The sequence below is a fragment of the Cetorhinus maximus genome, chromosome 30, assembly GCF_964194155.1.
Source record: "Cetorhinus maximus chromosome 30, sCetMax3.hap1.1, whole genome shotgun sequence".
NCBI classification, from domain to species: domain Eukaryota; kingdom Metazoa; phylum Chordata; class Chondrichthyes; order Lamniformes; family Cetorhinidae; genus Cetorhinus; species Cetorhinus maximus.
Window position 1 is genome coordinate 10,261,085 of NC_135908.1, and position 25,574 is coordinate 10,286,658.

The following is a 25,574-nucleotide window of genomic DNA, read 5'->3' on the forward strand; positions in this document are numbered from 1 at the left end:
TATAGTCTGTTCACAAGCTAGAGACTGGCAATTGATTCTGGTGCTTGTCCAAGGTAATAAATGTCAGCCTGCACCAATGCAGTTTGTATATGGCAAGCATCTGCAGGTGTAATATTTTGCACTGTACAGAATATCTGAGCTATTCCGGAAAAATGTTATTGGGCTGCCTTGGTAAATAACACAATAGTAGAACAGACAGAACTATAACAGAGAAACTGTTGACTGGTCACCAGAAACTACTTTTTGAGCAAGTGGAGGGGTTGTGTTTCTGAGGTTTGGCTAAGGTGTTACTCCTAAGCTATATGGTTCCATATTACCAAGTACTCAATCCAAATGTATTGGGATGCATTTGCTTGAATTGATCATAAAGAGTCAGTTTCGTAATACATTTCAGTCACCAATCATTTGGAAAGCAGGGTCTATGTTTGTGCTTTTGTGTTTTATTTTAAAAAGCTTCAACATTCATGTTGGAAATTTTTTTCAGGTCACTTCCTGTAATTTTCTTGGTTCCTTGTCAATGGTTACAATATCCAATAAAACTCCACTCAGATTCTAATTGAGTGCTTAAGCCTCAAAAACCTGATCTGGTCATTCTCCCTGTTACTATTATGAGTGAGCTCAAAGTTATGGCTATATATGGCTTGTAAGCATTCATGTAATTGTGGCCTCAAAGCAAATCAGCACTGAAATCTTTTAAACTACCTCTTTTTGCACACTAGGTTTTTAAAAGTTAAAATTTTGTGTGAGATGCTAAATTCGCACAATGACTAAAGTGCCCAAACAAAACTTGTTCATGCTATGTAATGAAAATGGGTGTTTGAGTGGAAAATGTGATGTAAAAATAGAACGTTTTGTAATTGGCTTCTTGGTAACATAGTTGTATGTTGCCCCTCTGATATCTGGATTACCTTTCTACATTTTCCCCAGTTTTCTCAATCTGTACCTGGGATTGGGGTGGGCTTTGAGTTAGTTGTAGTTCTTTTGCAGCACACCTGCATGTCCATTTTTAACTATTTTTCCAATAAGGGCAGCATTTCTGGCAAGGCCAGCATTTATTGCCTATCCCTAGTTGGCCTTGAGGTGGTTGTTTGCCACCACTGCCTTGAACAGCTACAGTTCATATAATGAAGGTACCCCTGCAGAATTGAGGTCAGGAGTTCCAGGATTCTCACGTGACTGTCATAAATTCAGCTTTTCTCACTCACTCCCTGGCGATATTGATGTATTTGATATGCTAGGCCAGTGGTAACCGCAGTAACACTTTACATCTTCACCCTAAGCTGAGACAGTTGTAACTGGGTTCAAGTTCTGTCTGCTCTGTGCACTGTCACTGTGAAAGTATGAAATAATCACTTTCAGGGACATAATGTTAAAGAATCTGATTTATAGCCAGAGGTCACTTATCCACAGTTAATCGACCTGGCTGCTGTGCTTGGCATGTCCTGTATGAAAGATTTATTAGTTCGTTTGTATATCAGTTTCCACACTGAACTGGTATCATTTAACACAGTGCAGCACTGGAGTTCACACTGGATTAACAAATTAACATAACCTAAACTCAAGTGGAGCAAACCCTAATTGGTTACCCTGGTCTATAGTGCTGGTTAAAACCTTCCTAGAAAATTGTTGATGTCCCACAAAACAATAGTTGCTGTGAAAACACAACATACGAAGTTTATGTGATGATATCTCTAACCCATTAGAGTATAATTTATAAAGATGAATTTTGAAAATGCCCTATCTTTGTTTTAACTAGTGAACTTGATTCTGTGTCCAAAATACACTCATTTGAAATGTTTTTTTTCCAGACTCCCCACCCAATCATTTTTCTCTTCTCCCCACCTGAATCTCCTAATAGGGCTGGTCCCATGGGCACAGGCCACCCTCCCTGCCTCACCCAAGTAATTATGCTTTATCTTTGAGCTTGAATATCATTGGACAGGCCCATTCACTGTTGTGGGCGTCTTTTATTTAGATCCTTTTCTAAAAGAAAATTTGAGGTAGATTTTTAACAAGGCAGAGGTTTAGATACTTCTGCGTTAGATTGGGTATACAAATTGTGTAAAGTTTTATACATCTATAGACATTTTAGACTGAATCATTTGCTTTAATAACTGTATAATATGTAGAAATTGAGAATAGTGGTGTAGCATAAAGCAATGACAAGGTGGAAACCAGTCTCGTATTCTCTTATTAGAAAGAAGAAAGTGGGGGGTCTGGAAGCGCCACTAGGATCACTAACTCAGTATCAGATTGCCAGGTAGGGTGGAGATTATAAAGCTCTGTATAGTGTATGGGGTGGCACCTTGTATTGAAAATAATGCATTTTTTGATCAATATTGTGACCGATATTGATTAGTTTTAGCTCCTGTGGCTTTCCTGCTGGCGCACTCAATTCCAAATGTTCCCTTTTCCAATCGCCTTTGGTATGTACTGTTTGTATCGACCAACCATTTCACTGAATCAATATTGATATGTCATTCCAAATGGATCATTAATTGGTGAAAATCTCCATAAGTGTGCCACCCCTAGTATAGAGTAGTAGTTGGTTTGAGTTTGCTGTGTAGTCTATCAAAAATACATCCACCCACTCATTTATTTCCCCCTCAAACATAAAAATTGGACATTCAGCTGAACAAATGAGACACAGCAGATGGAGGATGATTCTCCGACCTGGATAAGTAGGAGCAAGAATGAAGCCGAAGTCTGTGCACTGCTCCTCCACGTTCAGCTTTAACGTATTGGCTGTCTCTGGGATGAAATGAACTGTTCCTATTCCTGAGAGGAGACTTTGAGGCGTTCCATCTACTGGTTCAGACCGGCCCTGATTTAAACTTGCTGAACCTGCAACTATAGCTGTGACCTGTGTGTCTTAACCATAATTTGGGGGTCTGATTTGCGTGGAGCTCTTCAGTTTAATAAATTGTTTGTTCCAGTGAAACAATTAGAAACCCGAAGTTGGTTTTAAATTATGTCCATTTGATCGACTACAATGTGCCTAAACTCTTAGAGCTTCAGCTTGTATTTCATGTTGAAGGTTCTGATTATAGGAGGGTCCAGGAAACATTCTGGGCTGATGTTTGCACAGGAAAGCAAGAACACTTTTCAATTAAATAATTTTTTAATTTGATTTTTCTGCACTTTCTAAGACAATTTCACATAAACCTTGGTACATTAGACATTTCATTCCAGCTATTCATTCAGATTGGTCTCCTCTACATTTATTTATATATGGAGTACCTTTGGTTCACTCAGTCAGTGTCTGAGCCAACAGCCATCCCTTAACTAAAAACAGTAAATGGTCATTTATTTCATTGCTGCTCATGGGACCTTTACTGTGCCCAAATGAGCTGCTGTTTGTTCCAAAATATTGACTGCATTTCAGAAATATTTAATTGCAGTGCCCTGAAGGCATAAAGAGTGCTATATAAATCTTAAATTTTTATGTTTAAAGGGAAATATTAAAATAGGTTAACCTCTTTTCAGAGATTGCATGTTATTTGTGTACATAGTATTGCTGTGAGACCTGAAGGATTTGCATCACCTTCTTTACAATAGTTTTCGTAACTTTTTCGTTTTTATGTCATGTGAGAGCACAGCCATCATCCAACATGAAATAAAATCAGAAAATGCTGGAAATACCCAACAGGTTAGGTAGCATGTGTGGAGAGATAAACGGAGGTAACGTTTTGGAAACGTTAACTCTGTTTCTATCTTCACAGGTGCTACCTAACCAGCTGAGCGTTTCCTCCATTTTTTTTTTGTTTTCATTTCGGATTTCTAGCATCTGCAAATTTTGGTTTTGCACGCTCTACGATGGCAGTCTTCAGTTTTTGTGACCAAAGGAGGCCAAAATAGAAGACTGAATCCTGGAGAGTTATTTCTCCAACTGATCTATCTAGAGGTCAAACTGCTAGTTAGTTTCTAGTGATACAAACAACTATAACAAAATTCTAGAAACAAGCAGTGACAAAAAGTAAAAGCTTTGGTAATTTATTGGTCAAACACATTCATTGTTCACTCCAACACTAAATCCACAGTAAGAGGTAGAAATAGGGCATGTGAAATACTAGTCCAAAAGTGATTACTACACCTAAAAGACAAACCATTTGCCCCTCTTCTATATTCCATATACTATATACTACAGAATATTCTCCTCCCAAAGTTAGTGCTCATTAGGAGGACGGAGGATCTTTCTGCTTGGGTCTGGGGACGAGGTAAGCAACAGTTACTTGAACTGTATATTGGTTTTTAACTGTAAAGTTTAGAGAACATTTGGAACTGATGTAAGGCAGATGTCTTTACTAGACCAGGCTTGCTAGAAGGTTACAGTATATAATGTTAGGTTGACTGCAGTGATGCTTTGAGTTGCCTTGCAATCTTCATTATGTCAACAGCTGTGAAGCTCCTGACATCGGTGTCATGTTTGGACTCAGTGTAGTACAAGTAGAGCACTGCTATCAGCTGAGCCGAATTAAACCTGGGCAAGAAAGTTGGCCTTAATATGTAGCCTGATTATCACCAGTTATAAGGGATTGTGCAGGCATCTGTTAAAATGAGGGTGCTATCACTGTTACACATAGATAACATGCTAGATATATTATAAACCTACCAAGGAAGGTAATGAAGAGAAAAAACAAGGGGTTATTAAAACTTCAATCAGATACCATGATGTTGCAGAGGAATAGGTAATGATGGCCTAAGTGGCATTTTTCTTTCCTGACGTATGTTATAAATATGTAACTGAGAGGACAGCAGCCACTCTGACATAAGAAGCCAATATAATGATCTTCCCAAAACACCAGCTGCTGTACTGGCATCATTAGAGCCTTGGACCATAAGTGTTCCTAAATATTTTCTGCAACTTTTTCTTCAAGACAAGTAACTCAAACGTTAAGCAACCGTTGAACCTGTCGATCTTTTAAGCATAGCCTCTTCTTGATAAGATGTACATAATCTATTACCACCATTCATTAGCACAGAACACAGGACTTGTGAGAAGCATTCCTCACAGTTAATTTCAACGGTGACTGTTATTGTCCCTGATGAAAGAGGTCTTTGGGAACCTGGCATAGGAAAATATTGCATCCCCAGGCACCACGATTCATCACTTTGTGCATCAAATTGATATTAAAAAAGGCACAGCAAGTTGCCTAAGTGATGACATTTAAATGTTAAGCAAAGCCTAATGCCTCTTGGTTCAATTAAAGATAACATTTCAAGGAACTTTTGACCTGGAATGCCCTTGTGATGCGTTTAAGAACAACGATGCAATGCTACTGAAGCCTAATGGAAAAGTGACCAATGTAACGCTAATTTACATTAAGTTGCAGTAATGTAATTTATGTTGCAGTGTTGCCCTGCCTTCCTACAAAAGAAGAAGCTTTGTACAAACGCTGCTCTGATAATTTAATACAGGAAGTTTTGAAAGGGACATTTTTCAGGATTTAGCGCACAGACCTTTATGTCCTTGTGTTCCACTGAACAGCAATATATTGACATTCCTCAGAGTCATGTAAACTGAACCTTAGAGTAATGTTCATCATATGAGCTACACAGCTCTCTTTTGCTTTATTTCAACTTTCTCTCATTCTAACAAAAATGTAGGCACTACCAACTAACAGTAGACCCAAAGTCTAAAATATACATTAGAATTAGATTCACAATGGAAATACTATCCAAGCTATATTTCATTATACTGTACCTATCTGAATTTCTGGGATTTGTTGACTATAGTCAACATTTTTATTGTAGTTTCTTATAAACATATGAATTAGGAGCAGGAGTAGGCCATTCAGTCCCTTGAGCCTGCTCTGCAATTCAATAGGACTATGGCTGATCTGATTGCAGCCTTAGCTCCACTTTCCTTCCTACCCCTATACCCTTGTCAATCAAGAATCTATCTAATTCCTGCCTTTTTCTATTTCTTCTGTTTCACTGGGTCTCTACCAAAGTCAGCATTACCAACGTCAGAGTAACCAAAGTAGTTGACCTCAGAAAACAATCCACATTTGTTTATTAGGTTGAGGCTCTCAGCATATGCTGTTAAATCACTGCCCAGCTGTTTTCATCTTCTTTTGTCTAACCTGTTTCAAACTGAGGGGGTAATCCATTTGCAAACATAGGATCATTCGGACCCTCAAGCCTCTTCTGCTATTCAGTTAGATCTTGGCTGATCTGTACTTCAACTCCATTTCTCTGCCTTTGCTCTATATCCCTTTATCCCCTTGTAAAACAAAAACCTGTTCATCTCAGTCTTGAACATTTCAGCTGATCCCCAGAATCTACAGTCTTTTGTTGAAGGGGTTGTGGTGGGAGAGTTCTAAGTTTCTGCTGCACTTTGTGAAGAAGTGCTCCCTAACTTGACTCCTGAATGGCCTAGCCATTCTTAATGGTTCTTAAGATTATACTTCTTGTCCTGGGTTCCCCTACCATAGAAAAAAGTTTCTTTGTACCATATCAAATACCATTGTCATTTCAAACATTTGCATTCAATCATACCTCAACCTTCTGAACTCTAGGATTGCAAACCACCTTCATGCAATCTGCTCCATCATTTAAACCTTTACATTCTTGAATACATCTCATGAATCTGCCCTATACCCCTTCCTACTGAAATACATCTTTATTGAAGTTGGGTACACAAAACAGAATGCTGTACTTCAGATGGGGGTCTGACCATCACTTCTGTGATGCAGACTATCATTCTATTGGACCCCCTTTTGTACTTGTGCATTAACTTTTAGTTTTCATATACTTAGAAACCTATATTGCTTTGCTCTTCCAAAACTTCTAGTTTCTCACCATTAATAAAATATTCCAATTTGACCTACTTGAAGCCAAATTAGATTTCTCACATTGATCTCCATCTGCCATAGTTTTGCCCTTTCGTTTAAACTATTTATGCCTCTTCTGTAATTTAGTTGCACATCTTACTGTGTAGCTATTAGCTGATGTAGTGCTGATGAATTGTTTTTCACTATGGACATATTTTTAACAGTGCAAGGATGCAACAGAATCTTTCCTGTCACTGCAGTAAAGTGGTTCATGTGTATGGAGACATTTCATGGGTTGCGGGGTGATCTAATCGAGGTGTTTGAAATGGCGATGCCACCTGTGGTGATTTCAGTGCCATCCTAGTAACAAAGTTGGAATAACCTGTGTGAGGCAAGTCTAGATGTATTAAAAGGAGGTTGCCATCAGATGTTGCTTTGCATTCACAACAGTTTTTCTAACAGGTGGGATCATGAGAGCCCAAGGAACACTCCTTTATTGTAACTGCTTGGAGAGCAGATGGTGCTGAGTGTAACTGTTGGAACACAGGGCAATATATCAGATTCCTACAGGTTCATCCTGTGGGGCAATGTATATAGTCACGTCAAAGTGGACTGAGCTACAATAGACCAGGCTGACAAGGAGGGCGCTGGTTATTTTGCAAAGACATTCCCAAGAAATGGATCTTCCAAGATGCATTCAACAAGTTTTCTCAATTTTGGATCCTTGGATGTTTGACCAGATTGAAATCAGAATTAACAATTCTGAAATTGGTGCATTCTGAGGCACTGCATGTTTTGCCAGTCGCGAGCTTTTAACAGAGCTATTTTCCTGTGAAGAAAGAACAAAACTGTTCTTAATTCGCAGCAAATTAGTATTTAGTTGCACATCTTGCTGTGGAGCTATTAGCTGATGTAGTGCTGATGAATTATTTTCACCATGAACATACTTTCAAACCTGTTGAAACCCATTAGTGCTGCTCCCATTACTGCTATCACAATGGCCAATTCCCAGTCTCGGGCGCAGTAATCTACAAGAATATTGAAACTTCTAAATTCAGCAGAGTGAAAGTCAGCTTGTGGAAATCATTATAGTTACATCATCGAGTCTGTGGCATTTGCCTGTCTTTCATGTCTTCTAAAACAAAAATTTCCATATAAGACTGGCTCCATATATCTTGTTCCAGCTGTCAGATTGTAAGGCTGTCACTACATTTCAACACTAACAAATCACTCTATCTCTTGAAGGAGATGATAAACTGGGGCCTTATCATCTGCTCCAGTAGAAGTAAAAGATCTACTGCATTTATTTGAGGAGGAGCAGGGAGTTTTTTTCCTAATAGCCTGGCTAATATTCCAACTCAAGACTAGCAGAAACAGTGAACTATCCATTCATTCATTCATTTTCTATCTATGGGACTTTGCTTTGTGCCATGTTTGGCAGCAGTTGCAGCTTAAATTAATCCTTCAATTATATAGTGCTTTGAAACGCCCCAAACGTGTTCCAAGATGCTATATAAATGCAAATCTTTTCTGTCAGCTGTGGCTCAGTTGGTAGCCCTTTCGTCTCAGCCACAAAGTTCTAGGTTCATGTCCCACTCCAGGACTTGAGCATAAAAACCAAAGCTAACATTCCAGTGTAGTCCTGAGGGAGCGCTGCACATTCGGAGATGCTGTTTCTCAAATGAGAAACGACACCCTTCTTTCTGCCTGCTTGGGGGATGTAAAAAAAAAAAAAATCCCATGGTGCTGTTTCAAAGAAGAGCAGGGGAGGTATCCCAGTGTTTTGGCCAATATTTATTCTTCAGTCAACATCACAAAAACATTATCTGTTAATTATCATGTTGCCCTTTGTGCGAGTTTGCTGTATGCATATTGGCTGCCGCTTTTCCTTCATCACGACAATGACGGCACTTAAAAGTACTTATTTGGTTGTAAACTGCTCTGAGATATCCGGTGTTGTGAAAAACGCTATATAAATTCTAGTGTTTCTTGTACTGAGTTTCCTTCACCTGCATAAGTTTGTGAACAAGTTCCCTTTTTCAAAACTTAAGTCTGAGTGAGATTTAAACTCAAGGTGCAATTTCTCTAAACTTGCCAAAATTCAGTGTCACTAATGTCTTTGTGAAAATAGTATTCTTAATTGTAGCTCCTTAAAGTTCAGAAGATTAATAATTCTTACACTCAATTCTTCAGAGGCAAAGCACACTTGAAACTATCTCTGATGGTAATGAAAGAACTTTATCCGAACAATGAAGTTGTCTGTTTAGCCAGCTAAATTTTGCGAATGATTTTGGAAGGACATTATCAGTTGCTGAAGTAACATTAAAACTTTTTAGAGGTGGCATAATGCAAATGTAAAAGAACAGGAGCTGACACCTGTGGTGATTATTGTCAACACAAGAGGCTTGGAGAATTTGCCCTATGACATTAAAGGGCAAGCCTTCCAAAAACCAAATGCACACCAGCAGCTTTCATTATCCACTCTATAATTGATTGTTTGAAATTCTGTATACGAGGGAATAGAATCTCTGATAATTCCACCTGAATAGCGCAGACAACAGAAACTAATTCAAAATACTGAGGAACTTTGAACTATTCTTACATTCTGGAATATATATGAAGGCCTGACTACAACCGGCAACTTGTGCTGTTCTGGCCATGATCTTAAAGGGCTGAAAGGACTACCTCTTTAGCTAATGGTGAAAGAGCGTCTGTGACTTCCAACTAGTTAGAATGTCTAAAGTAGCAGAAAAAAGGGATGTCTTCAGTATTTTGTTCCTTCTCAAAGCTGGCTAGGTTGGAACAGATCAGAGCTTCCCGGCTGTCCTGACTACCTCTTGTGACTGCGTGGACTTTCTGATTGATGTACAAAACTTGTACCCAAAAGAAAGTCACAGTTCTTCCCTTCTGAAACTGAACAGAATGGATGTGAACAACTTACCTTTCCAATTATGTAACGAGAGCAAAAGGGGGCTTAGGTAATAGTTTCAGCAGTTTGTATCTGGTGAGGCCATCACAGTGATAGTCATCACAGTGTCAGTAGCCATTTCACTACTTTCAAATCGTTTGCATGAAGTAACATTGGTTGTGGGATCGCTTAGCTCTGTCTATCGCGTGCTGCTTCCGCTGTCTGGCACGCAAGTAGTCTTGTGTTGTAGCTTCACCAGGTTGACGCCTCATTTTTAGGTACGCCTGATGTTGCTGCTGACACGCCCTCCTGCGCTCTTCATTGAACCAGGGTTGAGTCCCTGGCTTGACGGTAATGGTAGAGTGGGGGATATGCCAGGCCGTGAGGTTACAGATTGTGGTTGAATACATTTCTGCTGCTGCTGATGGCCCACAGCACTTCATGGATGCCCAGTTTTGAGTTGCTAGATCTGTTCAAAATCTCTTCCATTTAGCTTGGTGGTAGTGTCACACAGCACGATGGAGTATATCCTCAGTGTGAAGGCAGGACTTCGTCTCCATGAAGACTGTGCATTGATCACTCCTACCAATGCTGTCATGGACAGATGCATCTGCAACAGGTAGATTGGTGAGGACGAAGTCAAATAGGTTTTACCCTCTTTTCGGTTCTGTCACCACCTGCCGCAGACACAGCCTAGCAGCTATGTCATTTATGGCTCGGTCAGTAGTGGTGCTACTGAGCCACTCTTGGTGATGGACATTGAAGTCCCCCAGCCAGAGTACATCCTGTGCCCTCAACGTGGAGGAGTACTGATTCATTACCACCTACTGCAACCCCCTCAGCTAATCAGGAGGTTTCCATGTCCATGTTTGACCTGATGCCATGTGACATCATGGGGTCCAGAGCCGATGTTGAGAACTCCTGAGGCAACTCCCTCCCGACTGTATGCCACTGTGCAGCCACCTCTGCTGGGTCTGTCCTGTCGGTTGGACATACCCAGGAAAGGTGATGGTGGTGTCTGGGACATCGTAAAGTATGATTCCATGAGTATGACTGTGTCAGGCTGTTGCTTGACTAGTCAGTGGGACAGCTCTCCCAATATTGGTACAAGCCCCCAGATGTTAGTAAGGAGGACTCGATGCAGCCCTCAATGGGCAAAAGCAAAACATTATTCAAACTTTGCTGTTTGCCACCCAGCAATTTCCAAAAGATTATTGTTATTTTTATTTCCTTTTAAACAGCCTTCTCGGGGTATTTTGGGTATCTTTATTTCAGCTTGTGACTTTGACCAGAAAAAGCTTGTGGCTCTGTGATTACTCTGTAATGGCTGCAGAAAAGGAAACTTGCGTGATTGAGGCTAATCCATTTTCTTACAGTGGCAGGCATCCCCTGTGACCTCATTAGGTAGTTTTATCTATAATGGGCCTGTATGTATGAAGTTTATCTTGTATAAAAATGGATTACTTAACCTGGAGAGGTGAGTAATATGACTTTATTGAGAGTCAAGGGGGCATCTTACTCCCTTATTTACTTTGTCTTTTCAACAAGGGCTTTCTTACATGATGTTTATCCACTGTTAGAAGATGTTTAATTAAGAACATGTACACCCTGTTCAAATGATTCAAGAATCTTTTGACTAAAAGTGTCCGTGTGTGTTAATTACGGAGGCAGAGCTGACTGACGTTCCAAGCTATATCCAGTATCTATTTCCACTACACAAGTTTTCCAATTAATTTATTAGAACGTGTATTCTTGTCGAGTGGGTCCACAGTGGCTTACTCAGATCTTTAGTCTTGATTTTGCTATTGTAGCTTTTATTTTCTTGATAAGCAGAAGAGAGTTGCAGACAGTGATTAATTATCTTGTGGAGCTTTGCAAAGTGACTGCAGGTTCGAGTTACTAAATTAGTCTGAGTGGCAGCAATTTGGAATTATGATAAATGGATTAGGATTGTTTCTCACCAGTAATCTGGGCACTGTGCTTCAAGTTCAATAATCAACTTGACTGTCATGTGTAATTTATTCAGTAAGTGTAACATCACCTGTTCACTGTATTAACCCAGTTAACCATTTATTTGCTACTGGGCATTGTATTTATTGTATGTATGTTGTGTAACTGATTTAGGATTGACTAAGTATTTAAGAATCCAAGACAAAATAGTTTTAGTCAATCTTAAACCTGTTACCCAGGATATAAACATTCAGCTAAGTGGAGTCTATAAAGCATTTAAGTCAGGTGGAACAGAATTGGCTGAATTTAATACAGATAGATAGTCACTATATTAGCTTGGTATTCAGGATAACCACGAACTGCTTCTTAACGTTCTCCCCAAAAAGCACTGCTTTTCTAACAATCAATGATATTTGATTTTGATATGTGTGGCACTGACCTTATAATATTTGTGGAGTCCACAGAGTGAGATGTCAACATATAATGTCTTGCATTCACCGAGTCACTATTTTCCAGATCTGCTGATGCCAAAATCAGTTGAAATCCAGTAGCGTCAGTGGTCCAAAATTCCCTCAAAGATGTCATTGATAAGGCACAGAAGGATGAACTTTACCAAATATTAACCACACCATATGGAACTGAGTTTAAACATTCTCTCCACTTTCTGTGAAATAAAAATTCCTCTAAATTATTTATTTGATATTTGAGTGACAATCTTGTATTTGTGCCTCCTTGTTCTGCACTACCCCACAAATGGAAATAGTTTCTCCACATCCAACTATTGAAACCTTTCGTTGTTTTACAGCCCTCTATCGGTTCTCCACCTCTTCCAGGGGAAAGAGCCCAAGTTTTCACACTTTTTAATGATAGTTATGTATTACATGTGGGTGATGTGGGGATTAAATGTAGGAAATGATACTTTAAGGTCAGGAGAGCTGTGTATGTTTCTGCTGCATCATTCTTGGGAGAATGGTCTTGGAGTCCATCCTCATCCTCTGGAATCTGAAACAAACATTCGAAATGGAAGTAGAAGAGTCTTCAAACCTAGCTGGTATTGGTCCTGGAATATTAATGGAGATAGTGCTATCCATACTTTGCAGAGATTGTTGCAAAAGGGAATTGTTCCAAAGGACTGTGTTGCGGGGGTGGTGTGTTGTTGGTGGGGGGGGGGAAATTTTTCACTTTATTTTTGATGAGCTGTGTAAAGTATAAACTAGAAAGTTGGCCATTTAGCCTCACCTCTGCTGTAAATAACCCACTAAAGTCCTTAATGCAGGATGAAATTAGTGAGCGCCTGAGAAAGGCATGAGGAGGCAGAGGGGTTGGAGGGGGATGCGGTGCAGGTACTACTAGACTAATTTATTACAATTAAATGAAACCTCAATGTGAAGATGTAAAGTTATAATGGATGTTGTATATATTGATAATCAGAAGGTGTTTGATAGAAGCCCTGCTATTAAAATGAAGGCATGTGATTTTTTAATATATTGGGATGAGAGTGATGCTGGCTAGGCCAGCATTTATTGCCCATTCCTAATTTCCCCTGACCAAGTGGTGGCAAGTTGCCTCCTTGAACTGTTGCATTGCATGTGGTGTAGGTATGTGGTTGGTGAGGGAGTTCCAGGATGTAAATGAGATGTAATCACATGGCTAGGTTCGACTGGGGACAGGAGGCAAAAGTAGAGTGAATGGATGATCTCAATTGGCAGAGGTGCCCAGGTACTATTTTTGGGACCGCTTTATTTTTCCGCTTATATAAATGATTTGGATGTAGCTATTATGTTGAAGTTTGATATTGCAGATTAAGGGCTTGGTAAACTGAAGACAAATGCAAATGATTTCAGGAGCCATAAACAGGCTAGTGGATTGGGTGGGTCAGTGCTAGATGCAGTTTACAGCATAAAAACAGTGAAATAGAAGCATACGCTGTACAGTAGGGCTTTTGACAGAGTGCAAGAACAGAGCTCCAGGTATGAGGATATGTTGTTTGAAGATGGTAAATAACCATTAAAAGACAAATGGGATCTTGATGTTTGAACATTCAATATTTAAACAAAACAATGTTAAATTTGAGGAAATCATTAAGTTTCAGACTTGAATCAAACAGATATTTTTTACATCCCCCTGATAGGTACAATTGTAAAATGTAATATGACGAAAGTGGGTAATTAAATTAAATTTATCTGACAACAACGTAAGCAATAGTGTGATGAGGAAGTTTACCTGTTGAGAGTACTGTTTGTAGTTTTGGACACATTCCATGGTAAGATGATGACAAAGATTCACTAGAGTGATGCAAGAGTTGACAGATTATAGTTATGATGTGAAGTTATTGAGGTTAAGGGTAACCCAATATAGGTTTTCAAGATTGAAAAGTTTTGAGACAGTAATGAGAGAGAATTTCTACTGGTTAACAAATCATGACAAGGGGTCATTGATTGAGGATTATCACAAGAATTACAAAGAGCATCTAGAAGAAATATTTTCAAAGGCTTAGAAGATCATGGACTACTTAGCCATAAATGAATACTGAGTCAGAGACTAGTATTTCTAAAGGATAATAGGGAAGGGACTAGGGTTAGAGTAGACTGCCAGTTGAAGAACAAACAGTTTGTGGGCTGAATGGCCTCCTTCCATTTTGTCATTTGTGATTATTCTACCTACGTCATTGAGGTGATGTGTCCTTCACAGGAGTCATCAGTCTCAGAGGCTTGCTTTCTTTCCTGTTGTCAATGAGTGACAATGTAAAGCTTTTATTATTTCCAGTACTGTTCTTTTAATAGATGGTGCTGTCTTTCAGCATTGCCTTTGCTTTTCAAGTGCTTGTAGTTAATGAGCCAGCCCTGTAAAAGTTCAGAGAACAATCGGCTGGAAAACATCTAATTATAAAGTTGCTGTTGTATTCGCTTAATTCAGGAATTAATTTCTTACCCGTAGGCAAGTTGTGTAACTCTCTGCATTTCCAAAGGCACTGACAAAGCCCAGCTATAATTTTTTCTGCTTGCTCCCTGTTTCTGGGTCAGTTGGATCTGAACAAAAAATATTTTTAAAATAATTAAGATGCCCGTTGGCTGAAGATTGAAGCAAAATCCAACAGCTTAACTGTAGACAGCTGCACCCAGCCCTTGGGTGGTTAGAAGTCTAGCACTAAACTATTTACGATTTAGCTAAGTTTTACCAAGTCAATAGGTAGAATGCTTAAAGGAACTAGTTCGGCAGGTTCAAGGTTGGGTAGAGAAGATGCAAGTGAACCGTGTGAAGGGAAAGGATAAGTCAGATGATTCCACTATACTCGAGGTGGTAGGCTGAGTCTAGAGCGATGCAACTCTAAGAGTGTTGACAGTGAAGGCATTGTAATATCAAACCTTTCCCAGAATAGTTTTTTTTTGGGGGGGAGGAAGGGAGGGTGGGGTGTGTGTGTGTGGAGGAGAATCATGATTTGCACCAAACTATTCCATAAAAGGATTTAACTTCTGTCTTTTAGAAACCCTTTCATTCTTTCAAGTGTCTATTGCAGTAGCAAGGTCCAAGCTTTGCCTTCAGGTAGCTGCATCCTGTGCCGTCGCGTGGTGGGTTGGGGGTGCTGCTCCACTGTACCCCACAGAGTCGCATGGTGGGCTGTGCTGCTGTGCCCTTCAGGGGGTGGGGGCTGCGCTGTGGGGTCACCTGTATATATAAATATCCATTGTCACTTATTTGCGTCCACTTCCAGATCCTGACAGATCAGATCTTAATATCACTAGGGCAAAGCAGAAAATAAGCCATAACTGCAAATAGGACTTAGCTGCCTGTGCTTCAGGGCTGGACATCACATGGACTGTGTTAGACCCCGATGTTAAGAGTTTTGCTGTGTTTCTGTAAAGTGGCTGCATGTGATTTAATGTTAAAATGTTCTCAGGTGCTGGTTGCTGATGACGCTGGTTGATGACACTAATTTCCTGCTTTTTGCAGTACTTCACAGGTTTGGAGTGTGGTCACAAATTCTGTATGCAGTGCTGGAATGAATACTTAACTACAAAAATCATCGAGGAAGGTATGGGGCAGGTATGTATCCATTGTCATATTTGTTTCCTTTTCTCTGCTTGGAACTGAAATTTTTGAGGCTGACTGCATTGGTGACCTCATTTGTTTTGCACCTTTTGCAGACTATATCCTGCCCAGCTCATGGCTGTGATATCCTAGTTGATGACAACACAGTTATGTAAGTATTGTTTTAACAGCTGATAATTGTTTCCATTACACAAGCAGTTATGGATAAAGTAGAGACACTGTAAAGATTCTAGGCCTGGGGTGGATGACTAGGATTCCTGTGAAGTGTAACAGTGTGAAATTTTTGTGCTACGTCCACTTGAACTGTGAAAGGCACCGAACCGTGTAGTTTCAGGTACTGTCCATTTAAATCTAGGTTGTAACTGGAAAGGGTATTTTGTCTGCTAGTGTGAAATGGTGGTTGCAGTCCTGTTACTGGAGCAGCTAGTGATGGGAGCAATTGCAGGTGATAAATAAAGAGAATATTAAGCAGTAATAGCTTAAGTATGATTTTTTTCATAACATGTTAGTGCCAACACATTAAACTGAGGAATAACAATAAACGTAGTTGCCATGGTCATAAACCAGTGGGAATACAGCTACAGGTTCTTGTAATTAGAGGTCACAGTAAGGAGACTGCTTTCTGTGAGGGTGGGCGGGGAAGAGCTGAGGGCAGTCATTGTTGATAAAATGTAGAGATTGATGACTTCAATTTCTCTCTGTGCCCCCATAATTTGTTTTTAACATTCCTTTACCGCAATGAATGCATGCTGTCTTAAATACCCCTCACCTAAATATTAATTAAATTCATTAGTAATCTTAAAAATAATATATGAACTTTTATGTTAATAAACAAAGAGCTTGCAATTATCTGGTGCCTTTCATGACCTCTGGACACCCCAAAGCGGTTTAAAGCCAATGAATTGTAGTCAATGTTGTAATGTGGGAAACGTGGCAGCCAATTTGCACTCAGCAAACTCACAAAAGCAGTGACACGATAATGGCCGGATTTTCTGTGATGTTGTTTGAGGAGTAAATAATGGCCATGACACTGCAGAAAACTCCCCTGCTCTTTTAAATAGTGTGATTTTTGACAGCCTGCTCCAGCTGTGCTTCAGTGTCAACATGGGATGAAGGTATTGCAGTTGTCAAGCCGATCCTTTCATACTTGGTTTGGTTTGACTGTTTTTGCACTTACACAATTATAAATGTTAACTTCGTTCTTTCATATTTGCCACTATCCATATGATCATCTCCCACTTCCATATCAGTGTGACAGTTTTGGATTTGGCTCCACTCCAGACTTTTGAACACAATTTAAGCTGGCACTTCAGGGTAGCTGTGAGAGAACCTCGAGTTGTCAGTGGTGCTGTCCCTTCTGATGAGATGGGAAATTGAGCCTGTCTGTTGATGTGGGCATTAAAATTCCCTCTTTGGAGAATAGAAGGGTGTTCTCCTCATGACAGTTTCTTACCACCAAAAGGAACAGGTTAGGAGGTCATCAATGTTTGAGACCTTGCTGTGCCCAAAAACTAGCTACTTTTATTAGCTACATAATAAAAGCAATTCATGTATTTTGAGGTGTTTCAGAGCCACAGTAAGCTGCTATATAAGTGCTTTAGTCTTTGTAAGTACAGCATAGACGTTTGTACGGTCCTCGAGTGGCAGACAATCAGCTTGACTCTTGTAACTTTGTCAAATGGCTTTATTCCATAGGGCAGAAACCTTTCTTTCTGAGTTGCTCATTAACTAAGTTGTACCCATTGTTATTTGAGGTTTTTGGGCTTCTGCATCATTTATCCAAATACTGTATTGGTTATTTATTTTAAGCAGTTTCAGTGTTGTGCACAGTATAAATAGTTATTGGGTTGTATAATGGAAAATGACTTCCATACAATATCATCTGGGTCATAGCACCAAATCAATCTGGGATTAATGACCACAATTAAGGAGTGTCACACACAAACAAGCAGACTGTGTCTTGTTGACTGCCAGAAATTGTCTTTCACAAATGGAACTATGAATCTGTTGATTTATATTTGTGTGGGGACTGTTGGTGGAAATGTAAGGTTTAGGATGAACTCCATGCCATTTTTGTACAATTACTGTCAATGTTACAAGGAGTAAAATTTGCTGACATTGTAGAGTTATGTGAAGACACTTTTTTATTTGTTATTCAATAGCAGCTTTGATCCAAACAATTTTGCTGTGTGTTTAACAAACTATACTGCTTGCTTTGTTCCCCATTCATGCCTGTCACTTTCCACACCATCTTAGATTGACTTTGCAAGCCTGTCTCCTGTTTCTTTAATAATTTGTGTAGTTCCTGAAACTAGTTTACTCACATCAAAAAGAATTGGCATTTGCAGAAGTGAGTTTGCTGTAGAGCAGCTGCTTATAGTAGTGGTACTAATTTCAATGCACTAACAACCCAGGGCTTATAGAGACTGCAGAAATCAAAAACACTAACCCCAAGTATTACATTTGAACTTGTGGAAGAGGAAAATGTTTAGTTCACTTAAAAAATCTTGAATAACGGGGCAGGTGGTCTTAATGCAAAACGGACTTGATAACCCAGGTGAGGTTGGAGAGTAATAGCAAGAGTTGTTTTTCTTGGAATCACCAAATATGAGATTACTCATTACAGAATCAACACTGAAATCAAAGATCATTTTAGAACTAAGCTGCCTAACTTCACTTTGTAAAGGGAATAGGAACAGCAGGAATTAGTTATACAGTGGTTATGATAAGGAAGAAAAACAGTATACATGCATATGCAAGATAAACATGAAGAAAGAAATGGAAGATTATGCTGATATGAGGAAGCTTATGTGGAACCTATACAGTGGCATGGACCACTTGGATCAAATGGCCTGTTTCTATGCTGGAACTCTTATGTAATTCTGTTTTTTATATTTGTATCTCGGATGTAAGCATCACTGGCAAGGTCAGCATCTGTTACCCGTCCTTTTTTGCCCTTGAGAAGGTGGTCGTAAGCTCTGCAATCCATCTGGTGTAGATATATCTACAGTACTATTAGCGAGGGAGTCCCAGGTTTTTCATCCAGCGACAGTGAAGGAACGGCAATATAGTTCCAAGTCAGGATGGTCTGTGGCTTGGAGAGGAACTTGCAGGCAGTGGTGCTGTTCCCCTGCACCTGTTGCCCTGTCCTTCTAGGCATTAGAGGTCATGGGTTTGGAAGGCACTGTTGAAGTCTGTGATTCTGTGTAAGAACAAAAGAAAAGTCAATAATAACTGAAGTGCATCCATCTCTTTGAAGCTTTTCTCCCTGTCTAGTGCTGCAGGGTTGTTTTTCTGTGGTAATGGATGAGTTTGATGGCTTGTCCCTTTGTGCTTCCTGAACCCCTCCTATATCAGTCACAATCTTGGGGAGGAATGCTATCCACCTACTAACCATTCTTTATACTTGAGGCAGAGCTTTATTGTGCTGTGACAGTATTTATGAGTGGACAGGTCACTGCAAACTCTGACCTGCAGCAATGACAGGATGATGAGCTTCAAAGAGGTGAATGACCTTTTGCCATTTTTGAATTCTTAACACACAATCACAGAGTCTATAATACAGAAACAGGCTTTTCAACCTAACAGGTCCATGCCAGTGTTTATGCTGCACAGCAGTCTCCTCCCACACTGTCAGCATAACCTATTCATTGATTTAAATAGACATAATTCCTGTTGTTCCTATTTGTTTTACAAAACAAAGTTGGGCAGCTTAGTTATGATTGACCTGAGAGTTCAGTGTACTTGATCTGTGTACAAGGTGACAGCCATTTCATTTCAGCATGTTCGATTTACACAAGATTCATGTTGATGACAGCCATGTATTTGTCCTGATGTATGTTGTTGTGTCTTGGTTCTGGTGATAAACCTGCAAGATGGGTTTGTTTTTGGAGAACTGGGGTCTTTGTTTTTTTATTTATTCTTTCATGGGATGTGGGCATTGCTAGCTAGGCCAGCATTTATTGCCCATCCCTAATTGCCCATGTTTTAGAGATGGTGAACCCAGACCCTCTTGATTTGTATATTATTTTTAGGCTGAATGTGGGACTTCATTTGTACTGCACCCGTTTCACTAATGACAAACCTAGTAACACAAATTACATCTAGCTGGAGGCTTTACTTGACTCCTACTTTGCTATTGATCTTACCTTATACCAGACTGGCATGTAACAGAACATATGAGACCTTATTATATAACATAAAAATACATGGGGCAGTTGCTATTTTTTTATTCGTTCATGGGATATGGACATCGCTGGCAAGGGCAGCATTTGTTGCCCATCCTTAATTGCCCTAGAGAGCAATTAAGAGTCAGCCACATTGCTGTGCATCTGGATTCACATGTAGGCCAGACCAGGTAAGGATGGCAGGTTTCCTTCCCTAAAGGACATTAGTGAACCAGATGAGTTTTACAATTGATGGTTTTATGGTCACCATCACTGAGAATAGCTTTCAGTTCCAGATTTTTAAAATTTTAATGAATTGAATTTATTATTTAATTGAATTTATATTTGACCAGCTGCTGTGGTGGGATTTGAATGCATGTCCCTAGAACATTAGCCTGGGCCTCTGGATTACTAGTCCAGTAAACATTACCACTATACCCCACCTCTCCAATTCATCAGTGTGTTGTTGGATACCAACATGACAAGTTATGATACATGTGAGGAATGTATTTGGCCCATCTTAAGGTACATCCAGGAAAAAAAAAACCTACAAATCCTCTTCACAACATCTGACTGCATAGTATGCATCACACTCAGGAAAGCAGTTCAGTTGTATGTTTATCAGTAACCACACTGCAAAGAATTTTGTGCATTCAGAAGATATAAGAACACCACCTCCCAGCCCCATCGTTATCACTGAGCTAGGATGTCAGTACCATTACAGATTGTAGTTGCATTGAGTTGCTTCCTCCTTGTGAAATGGTTGCTTTCCTCTTTTCTAGTTGAATGAAATATCTTCTAAGAAATGCTTATTTTTTTCAGGCGTTTGATCACAGATTCCAAAGTCAAGTTGAAGTACCAGCATTTAATAACAAACAGTTTTGTAGAGGTAAGGCTTTAAGAACAAATACTGTGCGTGGAAGTGCACAATAGATAGAATTAAGCTGAAACTGTTTTGTAAAGTTTTGCAAGAGTACATTGGCTGCTGAACTGGTGTCATAGTAATTCCAAAAATTTTATTTGAATTTAATTAAATTTAATATTTAATTGTAAATATATTTAATTTGGTTTTTAAATTGCTTTGCAAAGTGACGGTAACTGGAGCTTTGCAGTACTGAGTGGGGTTGGTTGTTAGGTGTGCATCAGAATTCGGGCAACTGGGTAATTGATAATGACAGTCTGACTGGAACCTGTCCCTTTTGTGCCACCCTCTCATCACCATATCTATTTTTTGTTTGACTGAGTGAGACACCAACAGTTATGCTTTTCCATCACAGTGCAATCGACTGTTAAAATGGTGCCCTGCCCCTGACTGTCACCATGTTATTAAAGTCCAGTACCCTGATGCAAAACCAGTTCGCTGTAAATGTGGGCGGCAGTTCTGGTAAGTGCACAACAGATTTCTACCTAAGTGCCATTCTTTGTTATTGGGTGTCTTTAAGTATCTGAATTGAAGTCTGAGTCTCACAAATATTAAGAGAGTCTTTTGTTTAATTTACAGCTTCAACTGTGCTGAGAATTGGCATGATCCTGTTAAATGCAAGGTGAGAGACTCCTACATATAGGAACATAGCAGCAGGAGTAGACCATTCAGCCCTTGAGCCTGCTCCACCACTCAATTCGATCATGGCTGATCATCTACCTCAGTGCCACTTTTCCATGCTATCCCCATATCCCTTGATGCCATTAATATCCAGAAATCTAATGATTTCTGTCTTGAACACGCTCAATGATTGAGCTTCCACAGCCCTCTGGGGTAGAGAATTCCAAAGATTCACCACCCTTGAGTAAAGAAATTCTGTCTCATTTCAGTACTAAATGGCCTGCCCCTTATTCTGAGACTGTGTCCTCTTGTTCTATTCTCACCAGCCAGGGCAAACATCCAATCTCATCTACTCTGTCATGCCCTCTAAAAATTTTTAAGTTTCAATGAGATCATCTCTCGTTCTTCGAAACTCTGGAGAATACAGGCCCAGTTTCCTAAATTTCTCCTCATAGGACAAACCTGCCAACCCAGGGATTAGTCTGGTGAAACTCCACTGCACTCTCTCCATGGCAAGTATATCCTTTCTTAGATAGGGAGACCAAAACTGTACACAATACTCCAGGTGCAGTCTTACCAAGGCTCTATACAATTGCAGCAAGACATCTTTACTCCTGTACTCAAATCCCCTTGCAATGAAGGTGAAGATGTACTCCCATCAATAAATACAAAGTACAAAATCAAAATGTTGCAGATGCTGGAAATCTGAAATAAAAGAGAAAATGATGGAGCAGAAATAACCTGGCAGCATCTATGGCGAGATAATTATCAGTAACTGTTCTGCCAGGTCTGCTGACTATTTCCAGTATTTTCTGTTTTTATTAATGAAAACAATTGGATGTACCTGTGTAGGCAGCAAAGGGAGAATAGACGAGCTAATATCCACTGAAAATTGACTGGACATTCTATATGAGACACCTTGTTTCTCAGTAGAAGTAGGAAATTGCCATGATAACAGAGTGAGCAGGATAAGCCACATTAAGTTACAGGTGGCGCAGCTGGAGTCTTGAGTTCCCATGGGCTGAGTTCAGCAAGTGTCACGTAGAGCCCAGAGATTCCTTTATGGATGGAAAATCACCCTGGGACGCTACAGTAACTAAAGATTTCATAACACTGGCAGAGTCTAGGGACCAAGTCACTTTCATGGGCAGGATGACGCAGGGAGAGCAAAGACTGGTCTATGGAAGTGTAATAAATGCCTCAAACAAAGTGTGTACTGAATGCCAATGTTTTGTGATGTACTGATCTCCATATTAGCCCAAACATTTGCAAAATGATCTGCATTTGTTGTGTATGTAGATGAGCTGCCTCAGCTGTAGCCAATAATTGCAGAAATTGCCTATAATGGCTTCTTCTTCTTGTAGTGGTTGAAGAAGTGGATTAAAAAGTGCGATGATGACAGTGAAACCTCCAATTGGATTGCAGCAAACACTAAGGTAGACCAGCGACCTCCAGGGACTTTAAGCAGCACCTTGTACGGTTGGATGACTGATGCACCAGAACATTTGTGAAGAATTACAGAGAAGCTTTCTCTTATTACTTGCTACTGTATTCATCCCTAAGAGATTGTCATTGTCACAAACTGCATTTTGGAAGTACTTCCATCAATTTTTGTTTTCGGGCTTCTGGCCTTGCAATTATTTTGTATCCCTTCCATAGAAATTTCTTGTGTGATCTCTCGCTGCTTTTGAGCAATGTTCGCATCTGTCTTCAGGATGAAGTTAACTAGACAAAATATTACAAAATAGTGAACAATAAAAGTAGCCTTGTGTGTACAGCTAAGGACGAAAGGCACACTGTCTGCATCTCTGCGCTTCCTGTGTTCTTTCTGTACAATTTTCTTCCATCCGTTCCAAAGACCATTATTTATGTGTGAGATTGGTGGGTTATTTTCTGCATATTTGGTCGGGAGGAGGCAGTTGAGAGTGTCCCAACCTCTCCACGTCCAGCACCCACATTCCTGTAACTTCTGATGGGAGGGGCAGCGTTGCATAGGGTAAAGGCCAGAAACCGCCGTAGATTAGACAGCAATAGAAACACCTGTTTCCATGGGCCCAATAATTTGCTGTTGGGTTTCCACGTGCCTGCAAATGAGGGAGCCTTTAAAAATGGCAGGAGCAAAGGTTAATAGAATATGGGAGAAGGGTGTACTGAGGTTATGGGTGCTCCATTTAAGACTGTACTCCAAGACTCCCTACTTAAGTGGTGTAACTTAAGAGTAAAACACCAACATAAACCATTTACTATTAAGACAAGTTTTCATTTCCACAGTAAGGGATAGCATTACACAGCAATAGCTTGATGCATTTTATTTTGCTGTAGTTGGACATGAGCAGCACTCAACGAGCACCATTGTTGCTGTGGGAAGTCAATAATCACTTAAAGTAAACTTCTAATTAATTAGAACTTACAATATGGGAACAGATGATTCTGCCCAACCAGTCTGTGTTTTTTACATCAACAGTAATATAAACCACCATGCCGACTCTGTTCTCATATCCTTCATTCCACTTTTACTTTAACCATCAATCTAACATACTCATAAATGTTGGCAAGGTCTCTGCTTCAGTCTCTAATGCTTGATATTGCATTCCAGTCTCAACTTGTTGAAAGAGCTGCTTCTCTTGCCATAATCTCTTGCATTTAATCTTGTATGTGTGTCCCTTTTCCTGGAACCGTCAATCACTGGAAACTCTCTGTTTCTACTATCCCCAGTGCATCATAATGTTAAACACTTATCAAATTTACTCCTTTATTTCCTCTCTTCTAATGAAAACAGCTCCAGTTTTTTGAATCTTATGCTGCCTCATGAGGAAATACATTTGTGAATCTGTGCCTTCTGCTTGCTGTTACTTCAATATCCTCCCTATAATGTGCACTATAAAACCGTGTTCCATGTTAACAGGAACCAAGCTGGTTGGTGAAGCAGGGCCTTTCTTTCTTGATATAGTATATTGACTTTGTTCAGTCTAATAGCTTCATTCCCACGCACCCAGTGTCTCAGCTATCCCCTATTTATATGTGTTCCAAGTACTTAATTAAACAATACCCTTCACCAGTGTATCTTAACATAATTAACATTCCAATTGTAGCCTTTTTGAATTTTTATGTAGGTTAGTATATTTTCGATCCTGCTCCTCTTGCTTAAAACAAACATTACTCCATCACCTTTTTTTTAATGACTTATCCACTTGAGGTGCTGCTTTTAATGCCTTGTATAGACTTGAACTTCCAGATCCCTCCACTTCCACATTTTCTAGCGTCTCACCATTTACTATTTAAACTTTCTAATCAAAATGTACCACCTCATATTTACTGACAATGGATTCAATAAACCACATTTTTTTTCCATTCCACCATGTTATCATATCCCCCTTGCAGCTCCTTTTGGTCTTCAGAATTACTTTTGACCCCTGTTTTCATTGTTGTCTGCAAATTCTAGCCCCACATTCAAATTATTGATATACAGAGTGATTAGACGGAATCCCATGGCAAGCTCCTGCAGGACACCCACTGGCAACCACTCTGAGCAACACCTTAACTCAGTCTGCTTCCTCTTGATGATGACTTAATCCAGTCTGCTACTTTTCCTCCTGTTCCATGCCCTTTAATCTTCTCGAATAACCTCCTGCATGACATCTTGTTAACAACTTTCTCAAAGTCCATGTACTACCACATCCGTTGCAGTTTCCAAAAAGAATTAAACTGAGCTACAGTTCCTTGTTTTTTTTTCTGGTTTTATGTCATTACTGTGGCTATTGGTGCAGACGCTGTCCTCTACACATGCTGTTGGCTAAGACTCACATGTCTTTAGTAACGTGTCATAAAATACTCATTTCATCACTCCGGGAGATTTGAGGGACACCAGGCAATTGCAATCCATCCCAAACCAGACTGAGTACACTGACAGTAGTATTCGAGAAAAGACATGCCATTTCTGCCCCAGCAAGTTAAGTTTGCTAATGAACCATAAGGTCGAAAGGGCTCTTAAAGTAAAATATTACCTGGAACATACCTTGAGTGCATCTAATCTCTGTTCACTATCCTTAACCCTAGGATTGATTTCTCGATATGGCTTGCTAATTCATTGGGCTTGGTAGGTGGTTGATTAGCATAGAGCAATACCATATTAGAACTCAAGTGTGGGTATCTGTTACTTATATGTAGTTGGATCTTTACTC

At 39.7% G+C, this 25,574-nt stretch overlaps 1 protein-coding gene across 2 annotated transcripts in view; it reads left to right on the forward strand.

Moving 5' to 3' along the window:
• Positions 1-25,574, forward strand: part of LOC144670048 (E3 ubiquitin-protein ligase ARIH1) — a 52,725-nt gene that overhangs the window by 17,509 nt on the left and 9,642 nt on the right. The window contains exons 4-10 of one of the 2 annotated variants that reach the window (XM_078532404.1): positions 2,198-2,260; positions 15,586-15,678; positions 15,780-15,835; positions 20,673-20,739; positions 21,128-21,234; positions 21,352-21,394; positions 22,758-22,829. In XM_078532404.1, the coding sequence (XP_078388530.1) occupies positions 2,198-2,260; positions 15,586-15,678; positions 15,780-15,835; positions 20,673-20,739; positions 21,128-21,234; positions 21,352-21,394; positions 22,758-22,829 (501 nt within the window). The remainder of the gene's footprint in view (positions 1-2,197; positions 2,261-15,585; positions 15,679-15,779; positions 15,836-20,672; positions 20,740-21,127; positions 21,235-21,351; positions 21,395-22,757; positions 22,830-25,574) is intronic. The other variant, XM_078532405.1, reaches the window with a different exon arrangement.